Genomic DNA, 15,079 nt, shown 5'->3' on the forward strand with positions numbered 1-15,079 from the left:
CCACACTAAGTTGCCTCCTTGCTTGCTCATGATTTTTAGTTCTACCCACAAATTGTGAATGGGATTGAGGTCAGTCCTTTGTGATGTCCACTCCTATACCTTGACTTTGTTTTCCTTAACCCATTTTGCCACAACTTTGGAGATCTTATAATAGACCTATTTGTCACCAAGCTTACACCTACTTTCTGAGCTCCTAAGATGATGCTGCACAATATCTACATATAGTGCCCGACTTATTAAATCTCTCCAAGGCTGCAGAGGATACACCTATAAATATAAGTAATAAATATAAGTAATGAATAACAAATAGCAAATTACTTTATTGAAAACCATTCCAGGTTTGCTGGATCCCCCAGCTTCACAGATGACAGTGTATCCTCTCCAGCCTTGGAGAGCTTTAATAAATCAGGCCCCTTGTCTCTATGTACCATGGCAAACTGCAGTTTTTTATGATGGTTTTGAAGCAGTGAATTCTTTCTTGCTCAGCAGCCTTTTAGGTCACGTGGATGTTGGCCTCATTTTACTGTGAACATAGATACTTGGCTTCCTGTTTCCTCCAGCATCTTCACACGATCCTTTCTGTTGTTCCTGGGTTCATTTGCATTTTTCATGCCCAAGAAGATAAAGTCTCCTTCTCAGTTTGTATGATGGCTATGTGGTCCCATGGTGATCATTATTGCACATTATTGTGCATGGAACATGAAATGAACATGGAACCTTCAGGCATTTCAAAATTGTTTCCAAGGATGAACCAGGTCCACATTTTTTTTTTCTCGGAGGTCTTGACTAATTTCTTTGATGTTCCTATTATGTCAAGCAAAGCACTGAGTTTGATGGTAGCCCTTCACATGTTGGCTCTATTTAGGCTAATTGGCTATCAGAAACTAATTGTCTAATTGCCTAAAGGCTTGATATCATTTTCTGGAATTTTCCAAGCTGTTTAAAGGCACAGTTAACAAAGTGTATGTAAACCTGCGACCTACTGGAAATATATTGTAGTCAATGTAAAGTGAAATAATCTGTTTGTGAACGTTGTTAGAAGAAATGACTTTTGCCCTGGACAAAGTAGATGTCTTAAACAGTATGTCAAATGTATAGCCAGTCTAATCCTCTAAGCAGCGTGGGACACTGCAAGAGCACCCAGCAGCCATTACAGCGTGTTTCATGTGTTTCTGACAGTACTACTTCGAAATGCAGAGTTACCATAAAAGTCAATATTGGCTAGAATCTTCTGCTCTTCTTAAATCTTCCTAAAATGTTTGGCTGCATTTATGTGCTTGTTTCCCGCCTTGCTCTATGATTGTAAGCAGTTCTAGAATAATGAAGCATTTTTTTTAATGTCCAATATGTTTGTTTGTTTAAAGACATAAATAAATTATTATTAGCTCCTGCCCTCTTGAAAAAGCAGTATCTACTGTGAAACATGTTGAGGTGCTCAATATATGGTGTGAGGGGTTACGCTCAGGATCGCCTTTGCTGGGTCAAAGGACACTTGTCTGGTTCATCCAACTCAGATCACACACCCAGGTATCAGCCTTAAGCTGGCTTGCAGCCAGGTTTATTGAAGGTTGCAGATAAAATAGCAAAAACAGCAAAAGAAAACCTTGCCTGTCCGGCACTTACTATACATCAGATGTCCCTGTCTATCAGCTGTAGGGCTTCTCCCTGTCAGCTCAAAACCAAGCTTTCAGCATCACTCTGTTGCAAATCACTTGCTATAACTGGAAGAGGGAGAAGCAGCACAAGGTACCAGTCAGTTGTGCTTTAGTGCCCATGTGAGTGACAAAGGACATGCTGGTTGGTAGGTATTGATGAGTTACAGAGAAAGGCACTTATATGTCTTGTGTTGCCCCCACATACTGTCCATTTACAGGGTGGAGGAGGTACAAGACCTCAAGTTTTGCTGAATTGCAGCTGATAAATATTAGATCTTCAGTACCAACAGACAGGGCTGTGCTGTGTAACAGAGCTGTGTAAATCTCAGACGTACAAGCTCTTTGGTAGGTAAAATAGCCCTTATAAATTAATTTAATCCGTGCATTTTTAACTGTTTGCATGGAGTTTAGTCTTAGGTAGCAAAAAAAAAAAAATAATAACATGGTTGGCATCTGACTTTCCTTCCTGATCATTTACCAGCCTGATGTCCATTCTACATTGCTGGTGATTTGTATTTTCCTGCAGGGTGCTGCTGTGTAACCATCTATGCCTAACATTTGTCAACATTAATGTCTGCTAACCTTTAGAATGCAGGTCACCTGACAGCGTCAACCATTTTGAGTCTCTGTGTATCCTATTGATTTTCTGCATACATAAATACCATGTGAAATGAATATTAATGAATATTCCTGTTTCATAGTTGGTTTTGTCTTGGAAACAACCATTTATTTTAACCCATTGGTCCTCGCCTTTTTAAACGATTTTTACCTAGAGTGTTGCTCACCTAAAATGTCCTGCTTTTCATACTTTTACATAAAACTCCAGCCAGTGTTTGAATCTCTGTCAACTGTTTAGTTGGATGTTTTAAATTACAAAATGTTTTATGTATTAGCCGTACGAACTGAAATTCACCCTTATAACACTTATGCACTTTTCTGGCAGAAGTGATCATTGTTAGGCTGGCCTGTGAAATAATCTATTTTATTATTAGTATTTTTTACCTATCTTGTTATTATATATCTGGGTCCATTTATTGTTTTCTCACTCTTCCCATTTCCCTCCTTTCTGTTTCATGCATGCAATGATGATGTCATTTACCTTTCCCATTTTCTTGGCAGGATGGAAGGAGTCATGTTTTATTTGCTCCCGCGTAGGTGGGGATCGTATCCCCCTGAAGCCGGTGTCCCCCCATCACCCCCATCATGGCCATGATTCAGACTCCACCCTGGTGTTTGAGTCTCGATTTGAGAGTGGCAATTTGCAGAAAGCAGTTCAAGTGTAAGCACACTCTACGTGTTGACTGCATTCTGGTATAGTATGTCTGTACAGAGCTGATAGAAGCATATACATCTCACTAAATTCTTAAAAGGGGAACTAATGTTGAATCGGGCAGGTCATTATTGCAGAAAGGAACAGGCAATGTCCCTTCTGCCATAATCATTCTTACCTGCCTGATCACTCCAGAGAACTATCAAAAGTGCTGAGCTGCAAATACGCAGCTCAGTGTTGTCTGCTAGGATACCTGGCAATCCCGGCTTCTCCTGCAATTGCCAGCACTGAATGAACAGGTGAACAGGAGTTACAGTCTGACCAATCAATATGGCTAAAAATTGCAAGAAGGAAGAAGAGAGGATGGCAGCACCCTGCGACAGAACTGATACATGGGAGTATAGTGGGGTTTAGTTCCACTTTAAACGTACTGCCCCATTAAAGCTAGCCAGACTACCCGTTGCCTCCAGTGATAGGGATTACACTTAGTACATCGATTTGTGCAAGCATCATTGTTTGTATGATGCAATGTATGTATTATTGTTAGGTTTGCATGGTGCCTCAGAGGTTAGCACTTTGGCCTTTGCAGCACTAGGTCCGAGGTTCATATTTCGTCCATGACACTATCTGCATGGAGTTTGCTGGTTCTTATGTGTGTTTCCTCTGGGTAAATACTCTAATATATAATACCTCTTTAATAATAACAATCAATAACCTAAAATGAGTATACAGGTTAAGTGTGTTGCCTTGTTATTACACAACTTGACACACTGTTATTTACATGCTTATTTCATGTGTGCAAATCCAGGGAACTGATTTAAATCCAGGCAATTAGCATCCTTTACAATGAGTTCAGCAGTGATGGATTACAAAATCTCTCAGTGGTAGGTCTGCTTTAGCTAATAATACTGCAGAGTTTACCTTTAAGTTTGATCATTCAGTGTGCAGTTGCCCCACCTAGTGGTTGGTCATATGACAGATTTGCTTTTTAACAAGTTTCTGCAGGAGGCCCTGCCAAAATAAGGTACCTTCAGTCCATACTTGATAGGTGCGGGCTCCCCGGGGCGCAGAGTGATCTGTAACCGCAGAACCCCCATCCAACCTGAATACAGAATGCCGATAGACCAATCACAGACAGTTTTTCTTTCTTGCAGACAGCTTTTAATTCTGCACACACGTATCTTAAGCAGTCAGGTCCATTTCAGAAATCTATTACCCACATTAGCATTTTTATTTTCTCAGCAGGAAAGCATTTTTTTATTCCCAAGCCAGTTGAGCTGCTGTCTGCTTTTTATAGAATAAATTGCCATAAATTCAGTTAGTAGCTGTGCATAATAATAGGATAACTCACGCCCTCCACTCCAGAGGCTGACAGCACTCCCGCGTGTCAGTGTGAACTCACGCCTTTTGTGCTATCCATATCGTGTTTACTGCCTGCTGGAGGTGAGCTATTCAGAACATTGCACGATAGGGAAGAACAATGAAAATTTGTTGACAGAGATAAAAAAGATATTATGGAAATTGAGAAACATTGAACGTTTAACTTAAACTTTTCATATAAAGGTCTAAGCACCTGACGTTCTGCATGCTTGAAAGCTAGGAGACAATGGGCCTGATTTATTAAAGCTCTGCAAGACTGGAAAGAAATCATGGGAGAACCTGGGTGATCCAGCAAACCTGAAATAGATTTCCTAAAACTCAATTCCTATAAGTTGTCAAATGTGTTAAATCCTGGACCAGATCCATTGCAGTGTTGCGGGATCATCCAGGTTCTCCAATGATAGTTTATCTTTTCCAGTCTTGGAGAGATTTAAGTTCACAGTGCAGCAGCTTTGAGGCATAAGCTATGTTCTGACATTTGATTTTCTTTGAACCCGATACTTTAGAATTGTCTTTTTGTTTTTGATTTGTCTGATTTTTGTTTTTTCTTGTCTTTAAGGGGTGAACGTGAGTAAGAGCTGACCCTTCGTACTGACCTATACACAGATCGGCACACCCAGTGGTACTATTTTCGAGTGACAAACATGAAAGCTGGCATTCTGTACCGCTTTACAATTATCAACTTCATGAAACCAACCAGCCTCTACAACCATGGCATGAAACCTCTTATGTATTCTGAAAAAGAGGCAACCAGGAAACAGATAGGATGGCAAAGAACTGGAGATCAGATCAAGTATTACAAGAACAACCTAGGCCGGGATGGACAATCTTATTACTCCTTGTCCTGGACCTTCAGGTTCCCACACAGTAGAGACGTTTGCTACTTTGCCCATTGTTACCCCTATACTTATTCCAACCTTCAGGACTACTTGGCTGGGATAGCCAGCGACCCAGAGCGCTCCAATTACTGCAAGATACGAGTCTTATGTCATTCATTAGCTGGCAACATTGTCTATGTGCTAACCATTACCAACCCTTCTCAAGCTGCTGGGGAACCCAAGAAGAAAAAGGCTGTTATTTTGACAGCCAGAGTTCACCCAGGGGAGACCAACAGTTCTTGGGTTATGAAAGGCTTTCTGGACTATATCCTGAGTTCTCAAAATGATGCTAAGCTGCTAAGGGACACTTTTGTCTTTAAAGTGGTTCCCATGTTAAATCCAGATGGAGTGATTGTAGGCAACTACCGCTGCTCCCTCACTGGTCGAGATCTCAATCGTAACTACAAGTCCAGGTTAAAAGACTCCTTTCCATCCATATGGTTCACTCGTAACATGATTAAACGGTAAGGGGGCAAATTCCTTCAAATATCTATGATTGTAATTTCTGCTGTTGTTTTATGCTGTTGCTGTTGTTTAACATTTATTAACAATTGCAAACCACCAATTCTTTTTTTTCTTTAAAGAGATACCCCAACAACTCAAGCTGAAAAACTCTAAAACAATCTGGAGTTTCCCCTGCTGTACTTTATCTTTGCCACAAGGCGTTCTGGTTTAATGATAGCCAACCAAGCTTTTTGCTTTGCAATTTTTTAATATGTGCCTTGTTATAGAGCTTATGACAGAAGTGACTTCTCCAGGGCCAAAGTTCCGATCATACAAAGGGGGCCTCAACTCAAGGTTCAAAGTGAATTTTTAAGTTCTTTTATCTTTTATAATATTTATTAGTAAAACAAGAAGGGCTGTACACAGGGAGGTACAAAATGCGCCACTGCACAAGGGATCCAGACCCTCTTCGGAGGCACCCACTGGGGCCCCAGGTCATATCTGCACAAGGGCTTACAGTTGCCTATGTCCGTCACTGAAAACAGGGCATATATATAATGGAGTTAGGCATTTACAAGACTTTAGCAATGCAGTGATCTATGAAGGTCTGGTCATCTTCATCTTTAATATTATATAAATACTAAAACTAAACATGTTACTTATTATTGTACTGTATATATTTATATCCAGAGGGTATGTTTCTGCCTTTATGACACAAGAATGGCTGGACATAATTAGAAATGCATTGGCCACTAAAACATTTCACGTAAATATATTTAATCACCTTATTTAGCTTGGTGCTTGAAATTCTTTTTTTAGTTGGACCTCTTAGTTACCATTTACATAAATAAATTCCTGACAAGTCACTTTAAACAACAGCAGTATTATGATTTTCCTAAAACGTTATCTTTTTTTTTTTTTATTAAAAAGCCATCCTAAAGCTAAACGTTTGTGTATAGGCAAATATTTTTGTAGTTTTGTGAATGGTTAAAACCTGTCTGTATTTTTCTGTATATGATTCGTAAAAGTTCAGTTCAGTTCCCCGTTAGACAGTGATCCCCACAACAAGTATGAAACAGAATCTTTACTTATCTCAAAAATGGTGGCCTTCCCCACTATTTCTCTTTTGATGAAAATGATCACCAATATAAATAGAGGGGTTTGTCACCCCCAATGGTACACAGACAGCAATAAAAATGTATATATTAATTGATAATATAATAACAAAAATACCAAAAACCAGGTCCACCCCTTTCCCATTTGTTCTAAAACAAAAAAAAAAGTTTTTTAACTGAATATACTTTTCAAGTCAGGTGTTTTTGCACATGCAGGGATATGTCATATGTTTTCTGCAGCCAGGTAGAAGCATTTCCTTAGTCCCCCCTCCCTTCCATGATTAGGTTGCAACATTATGGCAAACTATAAAGTTAAAAGCTGAAGCAGGAACAGATCTTTGTCAGACGTCTAAACATCCAAGAACTCTTCAGATATTACCATTTACGATACTATGACCTGAGATAAATTCTTTGTCTGCAGACAAAAACACCTGAATGCATCGGCAGGGGGATTATTTCCATTTCTGACTCATAATTTATTTTACACATTACTGAGTATGTTGCATTTAGCATAAAAAAATATCTATAGCTAGCTTTTCTTTAGAGAAAACCTTACAGCTTCAGACCTTACAAATATTCTTCATCTCAGAGGTAGCTGTAAAGCTGATTGAACAGCTTGTTCCGCATGTATTAGTTAAAAAACTGACAGGTTCTCTTTAATAAATTAGGATACACTTATTTCCATTCACACCTTCTATGCTTGCAGCTATTTCTGCTTTACAACAACATTAAAACTTCATTCAGTAACTCCGAGCCTGTCTAGCAGCGGTAGCTTACTGTTTCACAGTCCTTGCCATTGTTGGGCAATAGGAGAGACATTTGCAACCTTTTATGCATGAAATCAAAGATAATAATCGTTATTATTATGTTATTAGCTGCTGGCACCCAAGAGATCGCATCTCTGCCCGTTTACCTTCCACTCCAACTGCTTACATCTCCCAGCGCCAGGCTGATTAGCTTTAATGGTCTGTCTGCTGCTGTCATTCATTTTCAAGTCGGCTGGCATTTATCACAGTGTAGCTTAAATTATCTGATAAGGTCTGGAGAAAAAAAATATTTTTTATCACTGCAATGCCAATGTTCTGTGCATTATTCTGTGTCTTGATTTTTGGTGCCCTCTAGTGGTGTCATTAGTGGTCAGCCTGGGCAAATCGGAGCCTTTTTCAAGTCAATTTCTGTGAAAAAATACATCTGCTTCAGTTGTATACATTGTAAAATGTATTTTAGATTTTAGATTTCTGGGCCTGCTTCTGCTTTGTAAATACTAAAATGAGCCATACAAATGCATTTGCTAAGATGGTAAGACTGAATTAGAGAGTCTGCCTGAAACATAGTTTAGGAAAGGCACATGAATACGTAGGATTAAACAAAAGGCAAAAATTATATATTTAAAACCTGCAACCTTAAACCTATAAACTCAAGGCTGATCCGAGGGAACGAACAAATCTATTAAGCATGGTCCAATATCTCCAAGAGGAATAGTTCTTTTTCTGATCAAATAGTAATTGGATATACTGTACCTTGGTTCAGCCATGTAGTCTTATTTCTTACAATATTTTAAAGACCAATTTTGGGATCATTTTTTTTATGGTCTTCCCAGCTGGTTAAAACAAGTGTGGGGGAACTCTGAAATCTTCTCATCTTTTCCATTCTAAATGACATTGAGTGTCTAGCATACAATCTAACATAATTATGTGTGCAATAGATCAGCATCACCACTAAAGAGACCCAGTCACTTTGCTCAATAAGTTCAGATTGACATGGTTTGTATAAAGCCAGCCCTCAAACCACTTTCTACTCACTCCTACTTTGCCCCTATCATTACAGAATATCCAGTGCTTTTGGATCAGGAGGTTCATGAATATAAAGTGAAGCTGCTGACTTTAGCCATCCAATCATGTGCAAAAAAAAAATCCTGCTTTTACATTTCCTTGTAAATTGATTAGGTTTTCTTTACAAAGTTAATTTGATCACATTTACTTTGTAAGTGAACAGCCTACACTATTTCAACTCTAAATTAACACCAATATGTTTATATTAACTCAACCTAAAGTTAAAGAAAAAAAAAGAGAAGAACAAAGTATTGGCTTGACAAGGCGGTATACCATATGCTAGTAGTGACCCTTTCCTCAAATCTTTTCAAACACAACTCAACTTAATGTGTTTTATGACTTAACACCTAATTGGACCTTTCTAATTCGTTGTGCATTGTTCTGATCTTGCCAAGCAGAGAACCAGATCTGGGATCATTTTATCAGTTTCAGTGTTCTCCTCAGCCCCTTTTAGCTGGGTGTACCACTTGGCACTTCTCAGTAACCCCCCAGCTGTTTTTGGGAGGTTACTGATGAGTTGGGTCGCAATACAGAAGCTGCCACCCATCTACAATTTCTTACCACCTGGCTTAAAAAAAATTCTAGGTTCAACACTTTCCTATATTTCCTATATACATATTTCCTATAGCCAGTGATGAGCCATTCCTGGCCAGTGACAGTATATCACAGCTTTCCCACTGTATAAGATGTATTGCAATGCCCACTCCCTGGCTAGGCAGACATACCCTCTTCTGTAGGGAAAATGGCACTAAAAGAGGCTGTGAAGCTGCAGAATAAAAATGAAAATGTTTTCTGTAGGAGCTAGTTCTAGACAGCTCAGTAGATTGCTTAAAAAAGAGCTGGATTTGTTTCTAAATTTATGAAATATGAATTGCTTATGATATAAAAAAAGAAATGACACTGATTGTTGATCCAAAAAGGATTTAATTGATTGAATATTTTTCCCTGTTACAGCAAAGTAGATCACACTTTATAGATAACACGTTATAGATCACAAGTACATGGTCACATTTTATGGAGCCCATGAACAATACCAACTGAATACACTTTAGAACTGATGCTATTATCAGTAAGAATTCATACCAGTCGCCTTTAAAGCCGGAGCTTGTTCCAGGCATTGGGGAAATGAGAAGTCCGCGGTCAGATAATGGCCCTATTTAGTCTAATACAACAGGCAGAATTGATTGTAATAAGGAGCGCAGTCATTTTCCCCAGCTTTGCATTACAACTTGCGCAGTTATCATCTGGTAAAAGTATCTTTGGCTGGCAGATCTATATCGAACATATTATGCTTAATGCATTTAGTGCTGACTCGGGGAAAGCTTAATATTACTGTTGGCTAACCATCTCTGAAATGTAATGTGCTTAAAGTGAAACTTAGCTGGAAATAAATATAATCAACTTGTACATGAGATTGAAACCTACCGTAATGACTTTTCTTTTATATTATAAAAGTTGTTATCTTAAAGCTGAACTCCAGTCTCCAGTTATTTGTACCCCTTCTGGGATAGCAAAGGCTGAATGCTTGTTTAATGTAGGGAAGGTTTCAAGTAGAGAATTTAGCTCCAATGCTCCCAACACATTGTGTGGTCATGAGGGTCCTTTTTCAGGCTCTTACTGTTCTAGGGCTGCAACATTCTGTCCCTGTCTCTCCTGTGTTGTCACCTTTCCACATGGCAGTGGGGGAAGTCTCACACAATAAGAGGGGAGATATGGAGTGGTGGGAAGTAGTGAGGGTTTTAGAAGACAGAGGACGGATAGGCAAGTTTGAAAAAATGGGATTTGAGTGCTCTTTTAAATGAGCAGAAAGTAGGAGCAAGCAAAATTGGACAATGAAGATCATTCCAGAGAGACCGGGCAGCCCTAGAAAAGTCTTGGAGCTTTGCGTGTGATGAGGTTAAGAGTGAAGTAGTCAGTAGTAGGTCATTGGGGGAGCGAAGAGAGCGGCTGGGAGAGTATTTTTTTACCAGGTCAGAAAAGTAACTGGGAATCCCTTGATCGTTCCACTTTCTGACCAATGGACTGCTGTTCCATCATAGTAATGGCACCCATGCTCTAGGGAGTGATATGGACACCCAAAAAAAGAACTTTGTTGAAGGCAGTAAAATCCCTGTCTCAAAGCTTCATATATCCAAGTTCATATAGCAAAGTTCATATATCTAAATTAAAATGTTGGAATTAATCAAATTATGAATGGACCCACTGACAATAGTGTTACGCAGAAGTAGATTTGGTGGTATTTGTATGAAACGACTTCTGTATACCATTTAAATTTCTTTGTGCTTTTGTTGCCTAGAGTGATGGAGGAACGGGAAATATTAGTGTACTGTGATCTGCATGGACACAGCAGGAAGCAGAACGTTTTCATGTATGGTTGTAAAGGCAGAGGTGTCCAAAATGGTGGAAGATATCTGTGTGAGCGTCTATTTCCCTTCATGTTTAGCAAGAACTCTCCAGAAAAGGTAACTCCTAATTCTCCTAATGGTTAACCAGAATTGAAGGGCACACCCAACAGTTATCATTCCTTGTACAGGTTATGCAAACACTGCACTTCAAAATCTGCTTTACAACAGTTTAGATGAGTGCAGCTATGCACACTCCTAGTTCTATGACCACACTGATACTAAGAGCTGCAGAAACTAACAGGAACAAATCTGTGTAAAATATAGTGTGATATAAGTATCTATTGATAAAAAAGGAAATCAGACATTCCTTCAGAGATTCTCTCGTGGGAATCTTCCAGGTCCATGTATTTCAATAGTAGTTATTGATTCCCACTAGGGAATTTTTGAGGGAATGTTAGATTCCCTGTTTTATAAATAGAGCCCAAAGTGTTAGAAATTAACAGTGCAAAAAAAAATTATATATATATATATATACTTGTAAGCTGTTATCTGTAAAATAAGCAAAGTGTATTTTATTTTTACATTTTTACATTTTTTACATCACAAGGATGTGTACCCATTAAAAGCCTTACAACTTCTTTAAACCTAATTGGGCTGTTTTCCTAAGGAAATCTAGGCTATTCGCTTTACAAAGAATACCCAATTACTTGCAAGCAAATATTAAAAAAGGGATTTTTGCTTTCATGTGGTTGGATGAATATAGTCAAGAGATCTAAACCAAGTCAATATTAATTTTTGATTCATTTGTTTATTCCGTGATGTTTGGTTATGAACATTATAAAGAACACAGTTGGCTCTGTGGCTTTCACTCTAGCCTAGGTCACAGAATTAAATCTTGGTCAGGACACTACCTGCAAGCCGATTGCATGGGTTTCCTCCCATGTTCCAAAACATGCTAGGTTAATTGGCCTCCCCCTTAAAAATTGACCTTTAATCGTAATTCGATTGTGGGCCCCTTTTGTGGGAAAATTAGAGTAATGACAACGCACGTTGTAAAGGGCTGTGTAATGTCAGTGCTATGTAAAAAGAAGTAAATAAATAAACACATACCTGTGCCCCCTTTAAACTAGTCTGCACTCTGTACCCTAGCTGTTGGTGATGTGTTCTACCTTCTATGGCAGGAGTCAATTTGTATCATATAATTAAGTATTTGGTGTATTTTTATATGCTCCTTTTTTTGTCGTTTACCATGGTGTAATCTAATATTATTATTTGCCTAAAGATATTTCCACACAAGTGGGCAAAAATCACTTCCTTTGTATTTAGTTGCTTCATTTTGTTGTAATTGTCCTGTAACCTAAAACGACACAGATCCTTACAATACCCTATTCAGTTTTGTTTTTCAGGCTGTAAATTTAAAGTGCAGAGAAACAAGGAGGGCACAGGACGGGTCGTGATGTGGAAGATGGGCATCCAAAACAGTTACACCCTGGAGGCAACTTTCTGTGGATCAACACTAGGTTAAAGCACTTTTTTGTGTATTGCAACTTAGCTTTTTTAACAGGACCAACCAAGGAAGGAAAATTGTAATAGGCTTCCTCACCAGGGATAGTTTTATTTTTCCACATTATGTATCTGTATTTCATCGTTGTGTTCCTGAGTGGGATTGTGTATGAAACCTAAGGAATAGGGTCTGCCAGTGGGAGCACAAATATCTCAATTGAATGTTATGGGGGACACAATAGGGAAGTCATGCACATGCAGCCACTACATGCACCACCTAGCACATAACTGAGCAATATTTAGGTTCAATAATTGTTGCCAACCTCTTGAAGGTGGGATATTGTCACCATGGCCCTGATGTATTAAACCTCTCCAAGGCTGGAGAGAATACACTTTCACCAGTGAAGCTGGGTGATCCAACAAACCTGGGATGGATCTGGTCCATGATTCAAAGCATTTGCTACCAAATAGAAAATTACATTGAAGAAATCCATTCCAGGTTTGCTTCACCTAGCTTCACTGGTGAAAGTGTATTCTCTCCAGCCTTGGAGAGCATTATTAAATCAGGCCCCAAGTCTCAATTGGTGATGTAAATGACCAAAAGTTACAACTGGCTTGCTCAGTTAGAGATTTGGAGTGGCTTTGGTGAACTGGTTCCTGTGGAGAAGGAGACTTTGGGAGGAAGGAAAGAGGTAAGTAACTTTGTCTGCTACTTGCCCCCTGGAGTAAATAAGCAATAGACCCTTATTGTATTAGTGGAACATAGATTTTTATAAGTTGAGTGGAGTTCAGCTTTAACTTACATTAAAGTCATCTTTGCTTACTATAGCAGGTCTTTACACAGGAATGTTTAACTCACATCAAAACATGTCAGGGATGTCAAAGTTCATATAGTAGACAGCACATACAGTAATTTAACTATGTGCTGCTGCAGAATGAACAAACATAGCACTAAATTACAGAATGCAGGAGGGTAAAGTAAAAGTTTAGAAGTTGAGAGATCAATAGGATGAAATGCAGTCATGATGCAGGTGAGAAAGCAAAAGGCTTATTGTAGCTAGACCAATAGGAAAAGGTACTGCCAGGATGCAATAAAGAAAACAAAAGGCTTGTAAGTCAGTGGACCAATAGGACAAGGTACTGCCAGGATGCAGTAAAGATAACAAAAGGTGTAAGTCAGTGGACTAATAAGATGAGGTTCTGTGAGGATGCATGTCAGAAATTTAAAGGCTTACAAGTGAATGGACAACTAGGACAAGGTGCTGCCAGGATACAGGAATAATAAAAAAAGTCAGTGGACAAAGAGAATGACATGCTGTCAAGATACCGATGAAAAACTAAAGGCTTTAAGCTGGTGGTCATGATGCAGGAAAGAAAACTAAGGATTGATATAAAAAATTTGGGGCTTATAATTTGGTGGACCAGAAGCAAGGCAAATGATATGGGAATGGGTGAGAGAATTTTGCAGGTGGGTTTTGATGTCTACATTTCATTTATTATATTGTTTTAGTCAGTTTAGAGCAATACGATATTTGTTTCAAATCTGCCCTGTTTTATTTTGAGTTTGATATCTCCACACATTACCTTTCTTCCTCCCATTTTCAGGCAACAGACGTGGAACTCATTTCAGCACAAAGGACCTAGAGTCCCTGGGCCAGCACTTCTGCAATGCTTTATTAGATTACTGTGACCCAGACCACACCAAGGTAAGTCTTTCGTCATATAGCTATACTCAGTATGCGAAAGCAGGTCAGCAGTACCTGACTCAAAGAATACTGTGATATATTGGTTTTCTGAGTTAGATTAATTCACTGACAGGGCTTGACAGTAGAAAGCACTGCATTTTTCTCCTTTGTTGGTGGCCAGAGGTTTCTAGGGCAGTTCGGGTGTCTGGAGGTTAGTGGCTCCACTTTCCAGAGAAAATCGTGCTGTGATTGCCAGTAGCTGAGCAAGCCTAGGGGGATGAGAAGGTGTTAAAGGTTCAGCAGACCTACATCACATGTAATCATATATGAAATTAGAGGGCGTAGTGCCATCTGACACCCCTTCATGTGTTGTGCTTATTGCTCGTTTTGCTTTATTTTTCTGCTATATAGTAAAAAAAAAGGCAAAATATGACCTAATATGAACCTGTAATTTGCCTATACCTGCACCCTTCTCAGCTGTACAGACTTACCTTTCCTTAAATGCTACTCTGCTTTATTCACCAACCCAGAACAAAGAAAGAGACGTGGGCACTGGATCCTTTAGTTTATGTTTAAGTTGATGTAAAATATAATTAAACTCCATCAAATGAACCTTTCTTATTTGCTGCCTGTACTGACTGGTACCAAATATATTTTTTGCTGAGGACTATGAAACCAAGCTATTTCATGGTATGGATGGTGGGAGAGGAGTAGAGTTCCATAGTTCTAACTCGTTCCTGCTGTCCTGATACAGAAGTGCAAGTAATGGCAGAATCACCAATAAGGGACATTATAAGCAAATATTGTAGCCACTCCTAATTAAGTTCGTCGGTCCTTTTAAGAGTCAGTCCTTTTGGAGCTTACAGTGGGTTTTACTTTTTCCCTACTTAAAAGTGAACATGGGTGCAGAGATGAGATGTGTAACGAAGTGCAGAGGTAAGCTATGAACAAGGATTCGTAGGTGAACTATAG

At 39.0% G+C, this 15,079-nt stretch overlaps 1 protein-coding gene across 1 annotated transcript in view; it reads left to right on the top strand.

The window, feature by feature from the left end:
• Positions 1 to 2,796: 2,796 nt before the first annotated feature.
• The window catches only part of AGBL3 (AGBL carboxypeptidase 3), a 36,591-nt gene continuing 24,308 nt past the window's right edge, over positions 2,797 to 15,079 (top strand). The window contains exons 1-5 of the mRNA XM_072400169.1: positions 2,797 to 2,934; positions 4,865 to 5,647; positions 10,871 to 11,036; positions 12,313 to 12,439; positions 14,028 to 14,128. Of these exons, the coding sequence (XP_072256270.1) occupies positions 4,950 to 5,647; positions 10,871 to 11,036; positions 12,313 to 12,439; positions 14,028 to 14,128 (1,092 nt within the window). The 5' untranslated portion in view covers positions 2,797 to 2,934; positions 4,865 to 4,949. The remainder of the gene's footprint in view (positions 2,935 to 4,864; positions 5,648 to 10,870; positions 11,037 to 12,312; positions 12,440 to 14,027; positions 14,129 to 15,079) is intronic.

This window comes from Pyxicephalus adspersus, chromosome 2, assembly GCF_032062135.1.
Source record: "Pyxicephalus adspersus chromosome 2, UCB_Pads_2.0, whole genome shotgun sequence".
NCBI classification, from domain to species: domain Eukaryota; kingdom Metazoa; phylum Chordata; class Amphibia; order Anura; family Pyxicephalidae; genus Pyxicephalus; species Pyxicephalus adspersus.